The 23132-nt window shown below is 38.1% G+C and overlaps 3 protein-coding genes across 8 annotated transcripts in view; 2 read left to right on the plus strand and 1 right to left on the minus strand.

The window, feature by feature from the left end:
• Window positions 1-2952, plus strand: part of Orp8 (Oxysterol-binding protein-related protein 8) — a 101785-nt gene extending 98833 nt beyond the window's left edge. For all 6 annotated transcript variants that reach the window (XM_089853137.1, XM_089853138.1, XM_089853139.1 and 3 more), the window contains one exon: window positions 128-2952. In XM_089853137.1, coding sequence (XP_089709263.1) covers window positions 128-414 — 287 coding nt within the window. In that variant the 3' untranslated portion in view covers window positions 415-2952. The remainder of the gene's footprint in view (window positions 1-127) is intronic.
• bon (tripartite motif-containing protein bonus) lies at window positions 2718-22576 on the plus strand. The gene is made up of 26 exons (XM_089853279.1): window positions 2718-2751; window positions 2828-2848; window positions 3075-3237; window positions 3317-4203; window positions 14274-14393; window positions 15001-15245; window positions 15331-15590; window positions 15656-15866; window positions 15932-16201; window positions 16292-16420; window positions 16487-16648; window positions 16755-17011; window positions 17191-17840; window positions 18263-18500; window positions 18584-18701; window positions 18762-18839; window positions 18906-18948; window positions 19028-19070; window positions 19168-19343; window positions 19422-19580; window positions 19972-20053; window positions 20272-20383; window positions 20482-20556; window positions 21340-21492; window positions 21703-21744; window positions 21977-22576. Exons 1-26 carry the CDS (start codon window positions 2718-2720, stop codon window positions 22196-22198), a joined length of 4950 nt encoding a protein of 1649 aa, XP_089709405.1. The 3' UTR covers window positions 22199-22576.
• Pop5 (POP5 ribonuclease P/MRP subunit) lies at window positions 22558-23070 on the minus strand. The gene has a single exon (XM_089853155.1). The coding sequence runs from the start codon at window positions 23060-23062 to the stop codon at window positions 22589-22591; it is 474 nt and encodes a 157-aa protein (XP_089709281.1). The 5' UTR covers window positions 23063-23070; the 3' UTR covers window positions 22558-22588.
• Window positions 23071-23132: the final 62 nt, after the last annotated feature.

Consider the following 23132-nt stretch of genomic DNA (forward strand, 5'->3'; position numbering starts at 1 on the left):
CTAATTTTATTTTTGGGTTTATTTATAGGGAAAAGTCGCGATCCCCTTATTGTAAACGCTACTAAAATAATTAGCGCTTTTGGCTGCGACTTAACTCTTAATTTTGCACGGTGTGTGTTATCTATAGGTCCACTAGGCATGCATCCGGCACCACCCGGCGTTGTAGTATCAAAACCTACTAATTCGATTAAAAAGCAAGAAGCGGCGCTTGAAAAAGCCTTGCTTCCTCAACAGCAAATTTTAAAAGAGATGCAAACGTCCTTACAAACCCTTCAACGACATTTGGAGTCGGTTATGGCCCAACAAAGGCGAAATGGAGATATTTTAGCCCAACGTTCCGATCTCACTCTCATTGTTTCCGTTCTTATACTGCAAGTAATTCTCTACGCCATTTCACATTGGTGGTTCTCCTGATTTTTTATGTTTAAACACGTAAGAATGTCCTTTCCTTTCTTTTCTTTTTTTTTAAGTTTTTTTTTACTCGTTTTAGAAAGGGGCATTAAATAAATTAAAACCAAAAATTTTAAACGTAAATTTAATTTACTTTTACGTTTTTTTAATATTTTGGTTTTATAGTGAGTTGTTATTATAATTATAATTATGATTTAGGTTTAGTTAATATTTAGTTTTAAAGAGAAACAAATTTAGAATACTAACTTATATTTAAACGAATTTACGAACGAAGTTTTATTAGCCAAAGATATTATATATATTTTAAAATCTAATCTGTCGATACGTAAAAAAAAAAATAATAATAATTGAGAAAAACGTGGAAGAGAGGCGGTTATTTCGTTACTTTTATATTGTATTTTCCAGTTTTTCAAATATTTCTGACTATATTTGAAATTTTTCCAATCAAATTCAAATTCCTACCTTTAATTTTTTTAGGGTTTCGAAGTAATTCAATTCAATTGTCAGGCCTATTTTTAAATTAAATGTTTAGCTATTTTTAAAGTTTTCAGATACGCAACTATAACGTTAACTTCGATTTAAAGGTTTGTTATTTTGCTATTCAAGTATAATTTTTGAGGCTATTTCGTGAAAATATTACGCGAAAAAATCTTGATAAGTCTCGCCAAGAAGTGATATCTAGTTTATTAGTGAGAAGGTATAAATTCGCCACATTTCCAGCTTTATATCCAATCCAAACGTAGGTCCGGAGTTCATCCCCGTCTCTAAATTACAACCAGCATCTTATTGGTTCTTGAAAACGCACGTCAGCGCGACGCGAATGACGAAAATTACGTATTTTCCGACTGAGGAGAGGCGAAATAGCCCGGGGCCTCCTTTTACGTCCCCCCTTGTATTTTGAAAGGGGGACTGCAGGACTATGGCGCGCGAATACTTAGGCATGTTATACCTTCTCCCTAACAAACTAGATATCACTTCTTGGTCTCGCCTAATTTCATTTATCAAAAATGTTTGCGAGTATCAAACCCAATTCCTTTTTCAAAACCTTACTATTGTCTATCACAACTGTTCTCTAACACACTGTCCATTGTAGGCTTAGTTTGTGATACTAATTTGCAAAAAACGAAAACATTTGTTCTAAACATCAATTAAAGTAATTAATTAGTCTGATGCAAAAACATTAATGAATCAATGTTAGGAAATATAAAATTATTTTCTCGTAAAACTGCTCAAATCGAGAGTTCGCGAGTTTGGAAAGAATTAAAACAAAAAAATATATTAAAAATATACACAAGAGTACAAAAGAGGCCTGACACTTTGAACTAAATTGTAAATAATTAAACACTTCATTTAACCTTCATTAATGAATTATTAACATTCACGAAGGTCCACTATAACAATTTAACGTAACCTAATTTAATTTCCAAACATTTTTTAGCTCAATCCTTCGAAACAAAAAATAGCAAATTATCTCGTAGTTAGAGAGGAAAACCGCAACAATTATTCAAATTAATTTAGATTTTATCGGTGTTAGGATATAAACATATTTAATGTTGATCGGGAAATTAAATTTGCCACTATTAGTTAGTAGAGTCATTGAATAAGGCGAATAATTACCCCAAAAGGTAGGGCTGCGCGAGCCTTCAACTTTTGGCTCGAAAAACTCAATCGAGTACTCGACTCTTATCGAGTACTCGCGCAGCACTACCAAAAGGTGCCAAACAGGGTAGCTTGTATTCTTGAGCCGTGAAAATGAACCTTTTCTTATAAGTTAAAATGTTTTGGGTCATTTTAATTGTTAGATTTAGGTAGAGGTTAGTTTGAGCTTCGGTTCAAGACAAAGTAGGTCAAAATTGGTCAATAATTAAAGAAATTACACTTAATTTAAAATTAGTATTTCTGGTCAGCTTTTAACCAACTTTTTCTAATTTTATCGCTAGAATTGACCTCTATCTAAATTTAAAAATATCTAGAAAATGTAACTAAACGAAACGGTGCACTAATTAATACGCAGCGTATAATTTTAATTTTACTCATTTAAGTTTACTAACGTAAAATTCAGATTGGAAATAATTTTTAATCACATCGAACTATCAGAAAACATTTCACACAAAAACCAAAAATAATAAAAATAGTAATACCCTATTTCAAAAATATCTAGTCAAAAACTTGGCATAATAATAATTAGTTTTAAAAAGCAAAAAGACAATGTTTTATATATGTATTTGTTTATGGTTTTTAGTTACCTTGAAAACCAATCAATTTTTGTAAACAATATTGTTTTACTATCAAATTTTATGCTTTTCATGATAATTAAAGCTACTGGTTTGTGTGGACCAGGTGATTGTTTTGAAATATTTTCTTAAGCGAGTCTTTCTGTAGATTTGTTTATGAAAAATATTTAATACGTTCACAGTCTTTCAATATGAAAATGAATGTATGTAGCTAAAAAAATGTTTAGTTCTCCCTTAACTGCATTTATAATGGTATTTCCTAAGAGAAAAGAACGTTATCTTCAAATAAAAATTATTCTATTTATAATTTTGGCGTCTTTATTTATTATTTTCCTATATTGCAGTGAGAAACTCCGGGAACAGTTGGACACGTGCTCGTAATGTAATTCAAATTTGGCGGGTAATATCGTGTTTTCTATTTCCCGTAAGATGTCGGCACACGCGCCGAAGGCGCGACTAAGAAAAATAGGCCTAATAACAATTTAACAAAAGGGAATGTAGTAAATGGCGGGAGTTTATGCAGAACGTCATCGGCATCAATCGCGAGGAGTTGCGTTGAAACCCCGTACTCTATCATGAAACTACGACGAGGGTAAAGTAGAAAACCCTTTATTATTTCAGTATTTTTATTTATTTAAAGCCGTATAAAGACTTATCGAGCTATAATTTAGTCGCGAAGTTCGCGTAAACGGACAAAAAGACGGAGCAGCGTCATTGGTGGTCAAAATGAGTTTACCCTCGTCCCCTAACACGGAAGACGAAACCGCCGCCGCCGGGAAAGATAGCCCCGAACCCGAAGACGGAAAATCAAAAACACCAAGTCCTAACGCATCTAACCCTAATTCACCCGAGGAAGAGGACGAGGAAAATGAATCGGACGGTGATGCCGGTTCCCCGCAGCCGGAAGAAGAGGCCCAAAGTCCAGAGGAACAAAACGCTTCCTCGCTAAAAGATGACGATGAACAATCGGAAGCCTCGCAACATTCGGAAAACGTGGAAAACGATTCTAACGAAGTCCAACAGGAAGAAGAACAAGATGAAGATAATGAGGTAAATGAAAATAATAGTGAAGATGACACCGAAGCTCCCGAACCCGAAGCTGCACCCAACCCCACCCCTACCCCCACGCCCGAATTAATCACTGGCGACGTAGACAATGAACCCGACGACCCTGATGACCCCGCGGGTGACAATGATGACCCTGACGTGGTTATTGAAGCCCAAGTTAACGCGTGTGATAAACAACACCCACTGGTTGATTTGGAAGAGGAGGGACAGACTGAAACAGTGACTGATGAACCCATGGACTTCAATACACTGTTGTCAGATACAGGCTTGACCAGTCCCAGTGAAGTGGTCATAAAAGATGAATTAAGTAGTGCGGACTTGAGTACCAGTTCTGGGGACAAATGGTTAGAACCAAAGTGCATCTTTTGTAAAAATGAACTGACAGAAAGTACTGAACCAAAGTTGTTGCCGTGTTTGCACAGTGCTTGTAAGACTTGTTTAATTACCAGAGCAACACCTAGTCCATCAACAGTCACTCCTGAACCAATTGGTAAGTTCATGTTTTTAGTATATCTGGGGTCAAAGGTTACTGAATTGGTTTGGTCAAAAAAAATTACAAAAAAAACATAATATACAAATGGGCAGCATCATAAAAAAATCTGTTGATGAACAATGATTTATTCATGTTTTCATGATTAAATTCATGGTGACATTGCCCTTTCAAAATCATGGCATGCATCCTTAAAATGTCAAACATGTTTGTTTACAATATATGCGAGTGTTTGACAAGTTAACAATTATTTTCCAAACCCATTTATGCACTTCAAGTGTATGTATTTTTCTTTTATGTGCTTCCAAGTATATTTATGATAAAACTAATTTCCATGTAATCGAAATTTATGTGGGGGGAACGTTTCAGTTGATTGTTTGCCAGTTCCAAAAATGACACATGACATTTGTTGCAAAAATATTTGTGTATTTTGTTAGTCAGAAACAACACAATTACTGATACTCCCTCAAGGACAATTTAATTTTTATGTGTTTCACTTGATGTCAATGAGTCATTAAAACATAAACACTCTGTGGAAAATTTATTTATTTTTTCTAGCAAAAAATAAATAGTGGGATAATTTCCCATAAATTTTAGGGGGCCCAAATTCCCAGTTTTAAAAACCGGTTTTTTTTTCACCCGAAATTGAGGACCCGTGGGGGGGGGGCAATTCAATTCAAGAATATATGCGCGTGATCTACTACAACGAATGAACTTCGTATCAGAATAGAAATGTTCAAATAATTGATCTATTTATATTCTCTCTCCCCTTAGCTATTGCTCCCCCCCCTTTTCCCCAATTTCGCGCGCACTAAACGCAGCTTATTTTTTCGTGCTGAGAGAGAGCGCGCACCAAAAAAGTAGAAAGATAAAACTTTCGAGAAACAAGTTTATTCGCTACGGGGTGATAAAGTTTTTTTTGTATTTCGCTTGTTCTTATATTTTTGCGACTCGGGAAACTCTGAGAAGCGAGAGAGAAAAATCTGCAAAACTCGTTTCGTTCCAAGTCTTCGAACGACCCGAAAACTAGGAATTTATCGAGTAGTTTTGCCTTCACATCCGCCCGACTCTGCAGCCTTCCCTGAGGCTTTGGAGAGAAAATTTGGAGGAAGCTCGTGGGTGGATAACCCGAGGTCGAATTCTTTGTTTCCTCCCCGAGTTATGTGATCGATCACTTAGTTTCGCCGTTCTTCCCCTTTTTGGTACTTATCTGCTCCCTCCCCCCTCCGCAAACTCGAGATACAAGCAGAGTGCTGTGCATTCGGCTCCGAAGGACTTAGGGGGCCTTACACTGGTGTAGTTTTAACCCCCATTTTCGCCCCTTTTTGGCAGTGCGCCAACTCATTATCTAGACCGCTGGAGCAGTTTGAGATGGAGGGGGGGGGTTGGAAAAGGGATTAGTCTAGACGTGAATGACGAACGTAGAAAATTAATGTTTTTCCGAAAGGCCAGGGAGGGGTTTGAAAAAATGGCGGATGCAGGGTGAAGATTGGCCTTTTACTAAAAATCTGGTCACGTGATTGGGTGGTTTAGTAGTGCCTGGGGGATGTGATCGTCATGGGATGGATTGGATAAGGCTTAGATCATGACTTCAAGCTTTATGAGTCATGGTGATTTAGTAGCGCCTGAGGGAATGTAATCTTTGTGGGATGGATAAGGCTTGAATCATGACTTCAAGTCATGGAAACTTAGGTGGGAATGGGAAGCCATTTTGAAGTACTAGGAAGAGTGGTCTTAGCTCATGGGGGAAAAATTAGGGTTAACCTTTTTTACCTTGGATTATCTCTGAACCAGTTTGGCCAAGGCTTAAGTGTATGTTTTCTGCTAATGAGATTTTGTTTGTTTCATTATTAATGAAGCGTCACGCACAAGTGTGATTACGTTCCCTTTTAATTATAATGAGTGTTTGGTCCCTCCCTCCCGAAACAAATCGATAAATAGAACCATATTTGAACCTTTGTGTAGATGAGCCTCCTCTTTTCATGTTTACGCGCTACGAACCAACTAAATTAGTTTTGCACGAATAAGTACAAAAGGAATTACTGAAAAATATAAGACTTCATGTAAAGACTAAAAATCTTGAAAACGTTTCTGGCAAATGTGTTTTCCTAAGCCTTGCCACCTGTAGGTTACTAGAATTACTAATTTTTTTCCAGAAGTTAATTTCATGAAGTAAATATTATTCATGGAAAGGTTGAGGCATAACAAGGAAACTGCCGAAGGCTATGTATTTTGAGTAGTGAACTTCTGGTATAACTCACACTGCCCACGTGTTCGCGAGCCTCACTACACCTCCTGCGCCATTTTTTGAAAAGGCGGGCAAGTAATTTTCCTATAATCCCACATTGAAGGCCCTTATTTCCTTTAGGTTTTCAAATCCATTTCGTGTAGGTCCCTAGCCACAGGGAACTTTTGTGGCGATTGTAATCGGGGGGGGGGGGGGGGGGGAATGAGAAAGGGAAAGAAGTAGTAAGACTGTGGAGGGCTTTGATGACAAAGTGCTGGTGCAGGAAACGTGGGTGGCGTGAAACACGGTTGTCCTTGGGAAATTTCTCCGATGTTGTTTGTAGCAAAAATCGATAGGCCTTTGCCGTGCATCGTGTATTGCTGAGATGGTTGGTACTATTCATCTTCGAGTTGGATAGGCGTACTGTTGGCTGCTTGCCAAATTTCTTTTTTTTTTTAAAAAAAAAGCGTGGCTTTGGCCTCGGCTATTGTGTGAAAATTGTTCAACCCCCCTTGACGTCATTTTCTTTAGGAAAATATGAACATTTTTGCTGAGGGGTGAAGTGGATTTTGTACGGGTTTTAGGAGAGGGGGAGGTGGCAGTGGCAACTGGAATACGAAATGAAAGGGCCTAAATTGTATTAAAACAAGTTGGGAAAACCAAAATATTACCTCTCCGAGTCAAGACGACTACTTACAAACTTATTTACCCAGATATGGAAATGTTTCTTAAGTTAAAATTTATGAAATATTAAAGCAGTATACAAAGCATAGCAAATTTACTGTAAATCAGACGACATTTTACATCCAATAATGATATACTTGTACACATTAAAATCATCCGATGGGGGAAAAACGGGTCATCGGCGTTTTATAAATGACGCTAGCCTAATAAAGCGTGCAAGGTACCAAGGCTTAACAAAAATTGTAGGATAACATATTTATATAGATAGATAACAACTTTTATAATTAAAATTAGAAACTAACATATATCTTAAAATTCTCGCGTGATCAACTGGTTTCACGCCAATTAAATAGCTATAGTCCCATAGAGCTATTTGTATTAATTCCTCCATAGTTTTTTCGCCAAGCTGAGAACTACGCGTTTTACGTCACGTTACCCAAAAAGCCGACTATTTTCTTTGAAGACCGCGCTAGCTCAGCGCTAAGAACCGTAACGTCAAAATTCAAAAACAAAATCCCTGGGCCGCGTTCAGCAACGCTGGGCTCTGCTGAACGCGGCCCAGATTTCCACCATGATAATAAAATTTAAGCCTAATTATTTAAAAGTGTATTTAACTTTCGGCTCACTCTGAACCGTTAATGTCTCTGCATACAGAAACGAAAACCAAACCCAAACGTTTACTTTTTGGTTCACTAGGCCTATGGACAAATAAGAGGTCATTTGACCAACATAGTAGCATTGTGCTTGTATTTACTGTGATTTTAGAAAGGATTATGCTATAAACAGATGTTGTATAGCTTAAGTAATATATAAACATCAATTTTAAATAATAATATTTAAAAAAATCTTTGGAATATCAAAATGAAATAGAGCTTTAAAGCTACAAAAGTACGAAATGCATCATAATTACGAAAAATATTTCCACATATTCACTTTATATTAAGGATAAAGGGAATATTATGGTTTCTTTACACATCAAAACAAAACGAACTTCTAACGCAGCGCACTACTGTAACAACGGACGGACACATACAGACAAAAACATAGACTGCTTTTAACTCTTTCCGTATTAATTTTGAATTGAGAAACAAGATTATCTTAAATATTAAAATAAATATAATTAATATTTAATATTTTCTTCGTTAGTTATTCGCCTTATTGAACGTTACATCGTTTTGAAAAAGAACAATTAAACATTCTTGAGAGACTTGACTAATATTGGCGTTTGAAATGAAGCATACGCCGGTTGCTTCGCCTTCATCAAATAGGTAGTATATAAGGGTGTCGAATCGCAGCTATGGATAAGAACAGCGCAATTGCGTGAACCTTTGGTGGAAGCCCCACCATTGGGAGGCCGGACGTTTCTCGTAACCCTGGCCGATCGCCGCGTATGTCTTAACCTTAAGGAGTAGAAGCCAGGTGTACAGACTGGTGTCCATGTGGGATGGACAAAAACAAAGACCAGAAGATGGTGGTGTTAGAAGCCAGGTGTACAGACTGGTGTCCATGTGGGATGGACAAAAACAAAGACCAGAAGATGGTGGTGTTAGAAGCCAGGTGTACAGACTGGTGTCCATGTGGGATGGACAAAAACAAAGACCAGAAGATGGTGGTGTTAGATGCCAGGTGTACAGACTGGTCTCCATGTGGGATGGACAAAAACAAAGACCAGAAGATGGTGGTGTTAGAAGCCAGGTGTACAGACTGGTGTCCATGTGGGATGGACAAAAACAAAGACCAGAAGATGGTGGTGTTAGATGCCAGGTGTACAAACTGGTGTCCATGTGGGATGGACAAAAACAAAGACCGGAAAATGATGGTGATAGAAGCCAGTAAGTGCAGACTGGTGTCTATGTGGAATGGACAAAGACCACAAAATGGTGGTGTTTGAAGCCAATAAGTACAGATTGGTATTCATGTAGAATAGACAATTGACTAGTCAGATGAAGTAATAGTGGCCAGTTGATTTGTGGATAGATTCAAGTTTTGAAATTTCCGGGAACTGTGAATACGGTCCGGAAATAGCGAACACATTTGCTTCAATTCGGAAACTGCGAACACGGTCCCCTGGGGTGTAAGTCAATAACAACAGACAGACAGACAGACAGACAGACAGACAGACAGACAGACACACACACAGACACGTCGAAATTAGAACCTCTCCGTGACATACGTCACTCGGAGAGGTAAAAAGCGCTTTGTTTATTGTTCTTGCTCAATCGACCGTACCCTAATGTTGAAAGAGAACATAGGCGCCATATTGCTGAGTCATCGTAGATGAGGGTTTCAGGATTTAATCAGTTTCGAATCTGATGGTAAACCTGGGGGAGGGAAGAGATTCAGTTTAATTTTCAGACGGGGCTTAGTGTTGATCAATAAGGCTTATGTTGCAATATAATGGGGGTAGATCATAGCCAATGTGCAATGTTATCAATTGATCAATACTATTTAGACCGAATGGTTTATGATCAGTATATGCTACCTTCTGTGGATCAAATCGTGACCAGTTAACGCTTTTGATCGTCGAACGCGACGTTCGTTTGATCAACGCTATTGATCGATGAACGCGACGTTCGTTTGATCAACGCTTTTGATCGATGAACGCGACGCTCTTTTGATCAACGCTTTTGATCGATGAACGCGACGTCGCGTTCTTTTGATCAACGCTTTTGATCGATGAACGCGACGTTCTTTTGATCAACGCTTTTGATCGATGAACGCGACGTTCGTTGGATCAACGCTTTTGATCGATGAACGCGACGTTCGTATGATCAACGCTTTTGATCGATGAACGCGACGTTCGTATGATCAACGCTTTTGATCGATGAACGCGACGTTCGTATGATCAACGCTTTTGATCGATGAACGCGACGTTCGTATGATCAACGCTTTTGATCGATGAACGCGACGTTCGTATGATCAACGCTTTTGATCGATGAACGCGACGTTCGTATGATCAACGCTTTTGATCGATGAACGCGACGTTCGTATGATCAACGCTTTTGATCGATGAACGCGACGTTCGTATGATCAACGCTTTTGATCGATGAACGCGACGTTCGTATGATCAACGCTTTTGATCGATGAACGCGACGTTCGTATGATCAACGCTTTTGATCGATGAACGCGACGTTCGTATGATCAACGCTTTTGATCGATGAACGCGACGTTCGTATGATCAACGCTTTTGATCGATGAACGCGACGTTCGTATGATCAACGCTTTTGATCGATGAACGCGACGTTCGTATGTAAGCACGACCTTCGTTAAACGCAATGATCGCATGATCAGTAAATAGAACCTTATTATCAATAGACTACATCCGGGTGATCGCCTCTTGATCAGTAGACGAACCCCCACCCATTTAGTGATACATTTAGTAAACGCAACGCGTCCGTGATCACATTATAATCAGTAGATGCAACCATCGGGCCTCATGATCACCTCTCAAAACATTTCGAGTGACTTCTCAAGGTCTGTTTTAAACTTATTTTATTCGGATTATGAAATTCGTATGTTTTTACACGTGCCTTCTCTTTCATAATGTGAATACACTCGCTGACATATGGCCAACGACCATCTGTCACATTCGCATCCATCAGCCTTATTTGAAAGACCTCACGCGACAAACAAAACAATACTCCTCCAAAAATTTAATATATTCTCCCCTGTTCGTATTGTTAAACGCCACCTTGCTTCGTTCCAGCACTAATGATCAAAAAATGCAATTATTTGTCGTTCCCGGAAACGACACTTGGTGGCGCTAGCGTACGGTGACTAACAACGTTACTTGCAAGATACTCCCGATACTCGTTTTGAAAACGCAAACACGGTAATTTCTTGTAAGTCAGAAGTTCATTACATGAAGTATTATCACACCCGAAAAGAATGGATATTTCCTCTAAGGAAAGCGGGACTTGAAAATTTCGTCCCCTTCTCTCGGCTTTAACTTAAGTGCAATGTTGTCAGGAACTCTGTGAGCCAAGTTGCTCAAGTACTGATGCAAACTGAATCTCTATTGACACTCGAATGATCTGGCAAAATTGCTTTAGGGAAAACTATAATTACACAGGGTGTTCTAAAAAGGGTGGTAGGACGGAAGTATAGTCTGTTATTTGGGCGACTTTGAATCGAAAATGTAAAACATTTTGCCGTTATTGCCACCGTTAAAAACTTATAGTTGCACCTCTTAAATTTAAGTACGAAGTTGAAAGACAATATTCGTCAGTAAAACACTAATCATAACTTGTAATAGGTGTTCCTTAAGGCAAAGTGTCATAGAACATTTTAGACTCAAAACTGCCCATAGAACTGTACTTCAATCTACCACCCTTGTTAAAACACCCTGTATATCGGATAAATCGACAACGCCCACTGAGAACGGTCTCCAATGCACTCCTGAGTGCTCTATCCGTATAAAGGGGATTTGCGTTACTTCTACTTCATGGAATGAGCTTCTTGCCAGGTTTCTTTTCATGTCCTTATTTTTCCTTTTTTTTTTTTTTTTTTTATCGGAAAGACTTAGAAATTTTCTTGGGGAATTTTATTCCTTCAAGTGAAACGGTAAATAGTGGATTTTCCAGGAGGGAAAGGTGGGGAGGGAAACCAACCGTCAAAACCGTCAGCAAACGTGAAGTCAGACCAGACCGACCTAGATCCAAATTTTATGATTACATTTTGTGACTAGGCTAGTTTCCCCTCTAGCGTTTTTTCATTAATTTTCGCAATGATGTATTGCCTTGTTTTGCGTATAAACTGTGATTTTGATTCGTAGAAATTTGTTCGAGCCAAGGCTTACGACTGTAACGATATTCAGTCGTAATTCTACTTCAGGTTGGTCGATAAATATCGACTGATTACCGAGGCAAATGCTTATAGCCGCCATTTTGTTTTCCCCATTCTTGGCGTCTCTCCTGACTTAAGCCTAAATCGGCCCTTTCATCTTAAAAATCAATAGTAGGTTCGGGTTGCTAGGCAACGATATCAAGTGACATGGCAATTTTGCTGAGTGATAAAGCCCTAATCAAAAACGGGGGTATCAAGTTCCGGGGGGATGTAAACCGGTTTTTGGCAAGCGTCCAGGTTTACTGGCATGAAATTGTAAACCCTTATCCAAAGTGAAACGCTATTGGTCGCCACGTATCTGCAGTATTTCGGGAACCAATAGGAAGCCGTTTCGAAATATCTCATTACTTTTCTAAGGGATCTCTATACCAGGAATTGTACATGTACTCTCGGGTTCAAAATCCCCTTTCCGTTAAGCCTAAATTTAATTACCGAGAAATGGGGAAGGAAATGTATACATTAACTCTCCCCCCTTCGGAGTTATAAATTACAAATATTGCAAATTGCTATGAAATTGCTGTATTTGCGACGGATTAACTATTTTGATGACCTAGATTTCTTAAAAATCTTCAATCTAAAAGGGGTTTCGAACTTTTCGACCTTGGGATTATATGAAAGATTGTAGGCCTAGTTGGAAACATTTACTTTCATGGGAAATTATGTTAAAGGAAACTCTTTATTTTAGTATGTTTGATTCAGAATTGTAGATATCCTTTAGGGAAACTACTCGGAAAATAATCTAATCTTTTTTATCTTTGGAGAGTGAATAATAGTATCAAGATATTTTGAGATTATTTTTTATGTTTCAAGCTTTGGCTGATCTCAAAATAGGCTTAGCTAAAATTAAAAAAAAAGAGAGAGAGAGAGAGAGAGAGAGAGAGAGAGAGAGAGAGAGAGAGAGAGAGAGAGAGAGAGAGAGAGAGAGAGAGAGAGAGAGAGAGAGAGAGAGAGAGAGAGAGAGAGAGAGAGAGAGAGAGAGAGAGAAAGGGAGAAAACATTTTTGAATTCGCTTTATGTGAAGTTAGAAGTAAATGATGAAATGTTTTAATTTAAAATTTATTTTATTAGCAATAATTAAAAAAGAAAAAATACACTTCATGAATGAGTCAGTTTAAATTTGAAGTCTTGAGTATATTTATCTAAATAAGTTAATAATTATGAACATGTTGGAGACTTGATGATATTGAGATGGCTTGATTGGACTCCTGGTAGAGAGAAAACGTCTTTGTTATAGTTTACCATTCCTTTAGGATAGTTGCTATAGGTTTTCCCAATTTCTCTCTCGGTTGTTATGGTTTTCCCCGACTCTCTTCTCTCTTTTGCACCTGTATATCTCGTATTGCTCTCAGTAACGTAATTGTCAACTCACGGATAATCCCCGAATTCAACTGCTTGAATTGCCGCGGAGGTGAAAGGGAGACTGCAATTCACTTCGGGAAAAAGAGGGTCGCGTTCGCGCTGTTATATCTTAGCTAAGTTCATTTCGAAATCGTTAGTTTTTACTTAAGGTTTTTAGACGCGTTACCAGGCCAAATTATCTAGTAAATAGTTAAAGCTTAATAGGCCTAATTCCCATTGTAATTACTTCACCTCGTAAGGCTCTTGCACACGCTTGGGCTCTTCCGTCGATTTTTCCGGGACATCATAATCATGTTCTTCAAAATCCTCAGAGAAAGTCCCCGTTCTAGTGAATAGCACATTTTAGCCTTCGGAATAGTAACAGAGTTCGTACGGAACCTGGATAAGTCAGGGATTTGGAAAGTGGGGGGGGGGAGTCGGGGATTTAAAGTTTTGTCCTAAAAGGTCAGGGATATGTTTGGGATTTCGTTTGGTATATCAAACCAAGTTTCGAGCAATGCTAAATATGGTCCAGGTGTGATGAAGTGGGCTCTAGTGAACACCTTAAAATGGTCAGGGATATTGGCAGAATTTCGTCAGGGATAAGCTGGAGAAGTCAGGGATTTTCAATATAAAAATTTTGTCCGAACCCTGAGCTTAGCTCGACATTGGCTTTACGAGCCAGTGTGAACGTTTTCTAAACTCTTTAAAATATTCTCAAATCCAGTAGTTTTTACCTTAAATAAATGCATCGTTTTAACCGTAAACCTACCCATCAGGAAGTGGACAAAGCGCAACATTTTAACAACGTGGGTATTTACAACTCTTTTCTGTAAACGTTGTTTCCACGTTGTGACTTTATTACTGAAACATACCTCATGGTGGAAAGGGTGCTAGGGATTTTTTTCGGGGTTACCATCGGAAGTTGTTCGTATTTGATAGATTGTTCTAATTTTCCGCTTTAATTTCTCTTTAGGGACTAAACCGAAACAAGTTCTTTGTCCGACTTGTGAACAAGAAATAAATCCCGATGAAGCGATTGACCACCTTTTTCTATTAGAGCATATTACGCAACAGTCCAATGATAACGAGAAGGGTAAGTACAAAAGATTTAAATTCCATATACTTGGGCCACATTTGCTTGGCCAATGACAAAGACGGCTCAAAGTTCTTAAAACATCTTAAGGCCTACTCAGACGATACTAAAGATGGGTCAAAAAGTTGAGTCAGTGATCAGTTTTTAATATGGTGATTCAACTTGTTCACACGTGCCAACTATTTCACTCCACTCGACTTATCTGAATGAGTCAAAAACGTTTTATCGTCTGAAGAGGCCTTTACTCTAAAGTATTGATACTGCCTGAGTTAGAGGGTGACCCGTGAAATTTTAGGAAGTTCATGGTGTCAATGCTGTTCCGAAAGTGGTTGTTAAACGCTAGTCCTTATTGCCCGCTTGTATGAAATATCTGTATGATGTGGTTTTTTAAAACTAGCAGTTTTTTACAACTGTTAATTTGATTAAAAGCGATGCTTATATACTCTTTTTAAAATTGCAACAATGAGCGAAGTTTGTTTAGGAAGTTTAGTATTAACCCTGCCCTAAGTTTAGGAATGTAAAACTCGCAAAGACAAAGCTTAGGTTCTTTAGGATACGAACGTGTATGATAAATTTAAAAATTTGAAATCGGTGGACAAAACTTTAGGTCCCGAAGAAGGTAGTGGCGAAAAGAAATCAACGTCGCCTCCATGCACGAGTTGCGATGAGAGCGAAGAATCTTCAGGGTTTTGCGCTGATTGCCAGGAATGGTTGTGCGAGGCTTGCATTAGCGCCCACCAAAGGGTGCGAGTTACCAAAGATCACAATATTAGATCAAAGGAAGAAATGGAGGGTGAAAAAGCGGGGTCGCAACCTCGTGAAAAGTTTCTTTTTTGTCCACTTCATAAACAAGTACGAACTCGTGACATTCACTCCTGTTCTTGTATAGTGTTTTTTGGTTTTAACAAAAAGGTCCTTTTGATCGGTTACGTTTCAGGAACACTTAAAACTCTATTGCGAAACTTGCGACAAACTAACGTGTCGCGATTGTCAATTAGTCGAACACCGCGAACATAAATACCAATTTTTATCAGACGCGGCTGAACAACACAAACATCATTTAAAAAATCTCTTGGCTAAAACGGTCGAGAAATTAGCCTACATTCAAACAGCCCAAGGTTTGATAAGTCAAAGACATCAAGAAATAACTAAACGCGAACAAGTTGTTAGTAATGACGTCAAAACATTCGCCGTCAAGTAAGACATTTTGAAAGGACTACGGCGTTTGTAGAATAGGCTCAAATTTTATTTCCTTAACGTAGATTTATCCAAGAAATTAACAACCGTGGTAAATTACTTTTGCAAGAGTTAACCGCAATTTGCGGCAAGAAAAAAGGCCAATTGCAAAAGAAAAACGAAGAATTAGTTAATTTGGCATCGAGGCTGAATCACTGTATGCAATTCGCGGATGCCGCTATTAAAAACGGAAGTGACGTCGCCTTAGTTTCCAGTAAAAGGGCTATAAATAATCAGGTTTTTAATTAAAAGAATTGTAGCTTAGTTTAACGCGAACTTTAATTAACGAACTCGATTTACAGTTACGTCATGTGTTACAAAAACGTTGCGAAGTCCCCAATCCTCAACATGTTGTCAATATATCCTTTACATACGAAGGGGATATCTTAACTCAGTACATTAGTCGATATGGAAGTTTAGTTGTTGATGGACAACCGTTGGGTTTGAATTCCATCGCTTCACCGCCGGCCGCTGGTCGAACGGCAAGTCCATTACTTAGAAATCAACCTTTTAACGCCGCCCCTCCTCAGATGATGTCCGGTTATCCGGGACCTCATTTAAGTGTCCCACCCGTAAGTTTTTACGTTATGGCTAGTTAATTTGTCTCGTTTTTATCGAAGTTGTTTGTTGGTAATAATTTCTGTACCGCGGTTTGTGTCCAGTTTAATAGTAATATAGCGGCGATGTCTAGACAAGTAGTTCCGCCGCCTCCACCGCCTCTGATGGGTGCTGGTTCGGGGTCCGCACCTAGATACGGGGCGCAACCGAGTCAGTCACCGCAAAGTCAGATGGTAACTTCAGCAGTTAACCAGACTGTACTTAGAAACCTCCTGACTCCTCCTAATGCTTCTAAGCAGTATTTACCGCCATCGGGAAACCCCAACGCGCCAATGAATCGAATGCCCGGCCAATACCCGAATCAGATGATGCCCCCTCAATCATATCGCGGAATGCCCATGAGTCATATGAGGCCTCCTAATCAAGCCCAGATGCAACAGAGCATTCAACATCACAACCGAGTAAGGGCATCGTTCGGCGTCTTTCTCTGTCATTCATTGCCTTATTCGAGTCCGTGTCCGCTTCAAAAACGTCCATCGTTATATCTGTTCCACCGTTAATTTGTAGATTCAGCAATTACACCAATTACAGGCCCAGCAACAACATCACCAGCAACAGGTTCAACACCAAATGCAAGTTCAGCAGCAACAGCAACAGAGGCACCAACAGCAAGTTCAGCAGCAGCAACACCAACTTCAAGCTCAACAACAAAGACAGCAACCGGCAGCTGTATCCCAAGTCACATTGCCTCGCAACCCTGGATTAACTATCAGACCAGTTCAGAATTCCTCCGCTGTGGCTGCGCAACCCACTAAACAAATCAAGTTAGATGAAAACTTTTTTATTTTTGAGTTCTGGCAAGTAGGGGTATTCATCGGGAAAAATGTAACCTACCTTGAAGAATTCTACAAGTCTGTTAGGTTAAAGTTGCTCCCATATGCCAGAGCTCTGAAGCGTTTGGTGAAGGGCTTTGTCTTTTTAAGATCGACTTGTTTTGTAACAGTTATAATTCCAGCATCAATTCGCGAACACCCATGACCAACCAAACTGTGAACCGTCAACCGCAGTATGCCAATAGTGGTAACGCCGCTCCGCGACAAGTGATTGTTAATCCGCAAGGCGGTAGTCAGACAAACACGATTCACCATCAACCCATGGGAAACCAAGTCAATTCAATGCAACAAAGAAGCAATCAAATTAGAACCTTTCCTAATCAGCAGCAACAGCAGCAGCAACAAAGATTGCAACCCCAACCTCAACAACGCGCCACTAATCAAGTCCATCAAATGCAAGCTCAACAACGGCAAGTTCCTCAACAAATTCAACCTCGTCCCCAACCAGTTGTTCAGCAAACTCCTCAAAGACAAGTTCAGGTACAACAACAACAACAACAACCGCCTCAGTTGCAAAGAGTTCAACCGCCTCAACCCGCTCAACCGCAAGTCATTATGATTGACACTAATAATATGAGCAAAATCTTGAATATGGGCAACACGAACAAGTTGACGCATTTTCCATCGACGTCTGGTGGATCCGTTTCGATACAAGGTGGGATAACAACTACAACTACCAACGTTGGTGATGGGAGAATTAATACTAATCAGACCCCAGCTGCTAACAGCTCTAACAATTCCATTGCTTCGCATTCGCAAGGTGATCTTTGCTCTTTGTTTTTCCGAAGTTTTCTTTTTTTTAACAATTTACGTAATTTGTTATTGTTGTTGCACTCGGCAAGAGTATCGTTCGTTCGTGAGAATCGTGACATTCTTAACCTTAAACGGAAGAAAGACGTATATTTAGTTGAAATAGTTTTAACGCGCTTTGCTAAGCTATCGCGGGAACCTTTAACGAGGTTTTTCAACACTTCTTTAATGTTTTTTCAGTTTCCATCGCGTTAGCAATTGGATTTGTCAGTAGTGTCAGTCAGTATAATAGTCCGTGACATTATTGCCTTGGTGGCAGTTAAAATTCTTGTCTCAATGTCGTTTTAACTATACATTCTCGCTGCTTGCCATTATGATTCTGTTTACAAAAATTATATGATTCGTCAACAATTATGCTATATCAATTTTCAGCCAATGTAATTTCCGGTTTACCTCCGCACATGAGGCAACAAACTTCCAACATTTCCAACAGGTCGGGGTCTCCGGTGAAAATAACACCTTCACCAGTTAAAATTACACCTTCTCCGGCGGTTAAAATAACTCCGTCTCCAGTTAAAATAATGCCAGCTCCCGTTAATAAAGCAACCGACAATAGTTCCGTTAAAAATATATCCATTCCAGCTGGTCTTACAGCGACAGTTATCGATACGTAAGTGTCTTCTTACTTATAAAGTTTAATCGATGTTAGATTAAGACGACGAGAAAGAAAAGGGTTTAATTTCGTTTTTACAGCAAAAAATCTATGACTATTACGACAATTCCAAAAACAGTTAGTAGAAATGATAATGTAGCCAGCGTTAGCGTCATAAATACAAATAATAAACACGAAATAGATACAGCGAAGAAAATAGTAAGTTGTGACGGCTTGTTACCGTAAATTGTTTAACGAATGATTTTGTTTGTTGTTTAGAGTGATCATGGATCGAGTTCGATAAGTAATCTGCTACAAAGTGCTTTAGGAAAGCGATCGGCCTTAACTATAACGGAAGTAAGATATCTTTTAGCATTAATTTGAATTAAAATTAGGGGGTAATTATTTTTGTCTCATCTATAGAATTCGCCACGTGTACATTCGGAAAACGTGAATAACCCCCCAGGTATTTTAATTTTTTAAGACTTTCGTATCTTTTTGTTTGTTATAACGGCGTTTAACGGTTGTTTATTTTTTCTTTATAGTGTTAAATAATAACGGTAACAATCATAGCTCGGAAGATTCGAGGTAAATATGTCTGAAATATCTATGTAACCCCCCCCGAGTCTCGACTAAAGGGGTGCGTTGGAGTTAACAAAATTTTTTATTATGATTGTTCCTCCAGCAATGATGCGGCGGCGGCGGGCGCGATTAAAAGAGCTCGAATGGCTAGGTCGCGTACGGCAAACGATGTCGAGGACGTTATTATTATCGAACCAGATTCGATGAAAATACAAATAGTGGAAAGTCATAGTTTAAGGCAAGATGCGAGTGCTAATAGGAAATTAAGTCCGAGTAAAGGTTTGCTCCATAGACGGTTAATATGATCCGCGCGAGTAGTGTGTAAAATAAATTTAACTTTTTGGTCATTTTTTGAAGACGTGACAATTAATACGACAAACGCTAATACTACTGGTTCTACTAACGCGAATGTCACCATTAAACAAGAACAACGGGAAGAAGACCAAGAGGAAGAAGAAGATGACGACCAACAACAGGAAGACCCTAACGAAGACTATTGCGGAGTTTGTCACGACGGTACTTTCCACACGAGAGAATCATTTTCCAAGCCCTAGTAGTTCCCCCCAAAACCTTTCCATAGGACTGTGCGAATATATATATTTTTTTAATGGAATAATTCCGAAATCGCCTTAAACAAACCCGTGACCAAGGCCTAATATTTTGGAGACAAAGCCAACGTCATCCATTTTCAATACTTATTTAAATCTAGTCCTATAATGTACAAAATAAAACTTAACCTCAAATTATAATTGTAATTACTCCAGTTTCAGAATTATAAGCGAGGCTTATGGTAGGCCTTGGCAAGTTTATTTTTTGCAAGTCATGATAGATAAATTCGTTCGTTTCGCACATTCCTATTAAGTTTTAGGCCCAACCCCAAATGGTGTACCAAAAATGTTTGTTACAGGTGGGGAATTGTTATGTTGCGGAAAATGCCCGAGAGTTTTTCATTTGCAGTGCCACGTGCCTACTTTAACCTCCACACCTAGGTAAATTTCTCCATCAATCATTCATTCCCTTTAAGAAATTTAAGCCTTGCCAATGAATCTTTCCATATACTTCATCAAATATTGTACAAAAAAAAAACTCAACAAAATGTCTTGTTTTTGTTTGAAAAATGTTATATATTTATACACAAATTTATCTCAGAGTAAAAGTGTTCGTATAAAGTACTTTGCCTTTTCTATTTTTTTTTCTTATTAATTAGCGAGGATTGGACTTGCCTACTTTGTATGGATGTAAAGCACTGCCCCATTCCTAAAGAATCCCAGGCCTCAAAACGTAAAAACCCAGTTGGACTCAGTGGACGAGACCTCCTGGTACGATATGAGATGAGGAATTGGGATATCCTTAGATTATTTTTTAATAACAAGTTTTAATTTTATATTCTTTTATTTTTTTTTTGCGAACCCCTTAGCTTTGTGAAAGAATATTACTGGAGCTGTTATGTCACGAAAAGAGTCCACCATTTCACGATCCCGTAAGCAAGACGGTGCGTGACTCGGTGCTGGTCTATATTATAACCAAGGGTTGCCACGAAATTTTCAGATTTAAATTCCATATTTTTCTCGATTTTTTTTCCTGATCATTTTAGGCCAAAAGTATAGGCAAACAGTATAACATTCAACATTGAAACTCAACTTTTCCAGGGGTGTGCGAGTACTCGTTAAGTTTGAGTATCGAGCGGAGTACTCGACTCGATACTCGATAACAACACATTGAGATACTTGAGACAGATTCGAGTAGCTTTTTTAACATCTTAAATACTCGAGTCCGAGGCTTACAACTATAGCAGACGATGAGTTCATGAGCATTTATTTTGAAAATCACCCGTTCAATGTTTAATTGACCACTAACAATCTTTTTGAACTAGTTAGATATTAGATAATTGAACATCTTCGTTATTTTCAAGAAATTTACAAAATTGCTACTCGACAAGTCAATATTTGAGACTCGATAATTACTCGAAAGAACCAAAATTTGACCAATCTAAATACTCTATACTCGAAAGCATTTTTGAGACTCGGCTCGATACTCGATAAGAAATTAGTTTCGATACTCGGACTCGGCTCGAAACCGAAAAAAACGGGACTCGCACACCACTGAACTTTTCCCTGATCTTTCTGGTCCATTTTTAAATTCCTTAACTTGTGGCAACCCTATTCCTATTCCTATTTAACTAACTCCTTCGTAGATAATTAGCCATTACTATGATGCCTAGAAACTAATTAAAAGAACCCAATTGAAACGCGTTATTGTCATTATCACTTTATAGGTTCCCAACTATTACAAGATGATTACAAAACCAATGGATTTTCGAACGGTGAAACAGAAGTTAAATCCCAGTCACTTTAATCATTATGAAGATATTGACGAATTTGTCTCGGACATAAGACTTATTTTCAAGAACTGTATCATGTTTAACGAGGTATATATAATAATATCCCCTTACACTTATACTTAAAACTATATTCTGCTGAACCTAAATCGTATCCCTATAAAGTTTCCCTGGGATGCCTAAATTATACTAAAACAATTATAATATCTGCATGGTTTTTAAAAACACTACTATTACTATTTTTTCCTGGTTGGTTTAATCCAAGGTCCTCTTTTTTTTTTCATTTAATTTAAATTTCAGCCATTTCGCGCTGTGAAACTTGAACAGAATCCATCAGGTTACGTGAGTATTTGCCTTTTGAATGAATTTTTCTCTGTTTGTGTCTTTTATTTGCATTTGATTTGGTTTTGGTTTGGGAATTCTTAGTTTAACGTAACCCTACTTTAGTTTCTTTATTAACCCCTTAACGCTTTATTAGGTTTTATTATTTTTTTTTTTTTTTTGGGCTTAGTGGTTAAAGATAAGTACTATATACCGAACCCCCTTTTTTTTTTCTCTCTCTTAATCCCACTAGCAGAAAGGATCGGAACTTTACAAGGCGGCCAAAATTGTCGAAATTCAATTCCGCGAATTGTTATCAACTTATTTCCCCGAGATTAATTATAAGTGGTCGCTGGAAATATTGGAACAGGAGGGCATTGCTGTCGCGAAAGAGCTCCCTGATAGTGGTGGTGAAGATTCCGATAGAGGGAAATCCAAAAAACGTAAATTATCTTCGGATGAAAAGTCTTCTTGATAACCAAATTTTTTTTTTTTTTCGTTTTTGGTCATTAACCAGCGTAGAACCCATTTAAGGGTCTATGAAGTTTAATAATACTTAACTTTAAAATTTTCATATTGAAATTGGGATAGTCTCGAGTTGGTTAGGCAGTTTTTCTAAAGAAACTGGTTGTTTCTCAAGGTTAATAAAACTGTAAATATTTATTATAAGGTACCCTTTGTAAATAATCTGTATATAAATATTAACCATTTGTGGGTTCTACCACTGTAACGTAAAAATGTTACGTTACTATTGGTTCTATTTTGTTTTTCATGAAGAGCGAGCGTACGCTCAATTTTTATTATTAGTAAAGAAAAAAAGAATAAATTCGAATATTTTGAATTATTCAAGAAATTGAAACATTTTTTATTCATCATCATTATCTTCGACACCCAATGTTTTATAAGTTGTCTTAATTTCTTTTTTAATTAGTTCTTTTTCCTCATCAGTTTTGCATCGATTAATTAGTAGCGTTAGTTCTTGATGATCGTACTTTTTAAGGAAGTTTAAACAAGTTCTAATTGTTCCACCAAGATGTAATAGCCTTATTGAGATTTCTTTACCATTAATTTTTTGAACAAAGGGCAGGGAGGCAGCGACAATAGTATGATGAGCCCTTTTGGCTCTTAGTAAAAATATTCTAGTGTAGGGGTTGTATATTTTAATACAAAGTCCATTGTTAGTCACCCCTGCACCATAATCACCATACATCATAGTTATTGCATCAACTACACTATACAAAATTGAGGATTGGCTGAAAGTTAGTTTAAGTTGTCTGGGATTTAAAAAATCTTCAGCTATAACTTCGCACAAAAAGTATCTATACTTCACTCGAACCATTTTTAGTTTGAATTATTATAGGCCAAAAACACGTGTTGAAAACGTGGAGTAGTTCAATTTAAATGTAGCG

The sequence above is a fragment of the Phalangium opilio genome, unplaced genomic scaffold, assembly GCF_054372755.1.
Source record: "Phalangium opilio isolate 3A_F unplaced genomic scaffold, DU_Popi_V2 ptg000113l_1, whole genome shotgun sequence".
Taxonomy (NCBI): domain Eukaryota; kingdom Metazoa; phylum Arthropoda; class Arachnida; order Opiliones; family Phalangiidae; genus Phalangium; species Phalangium opilio.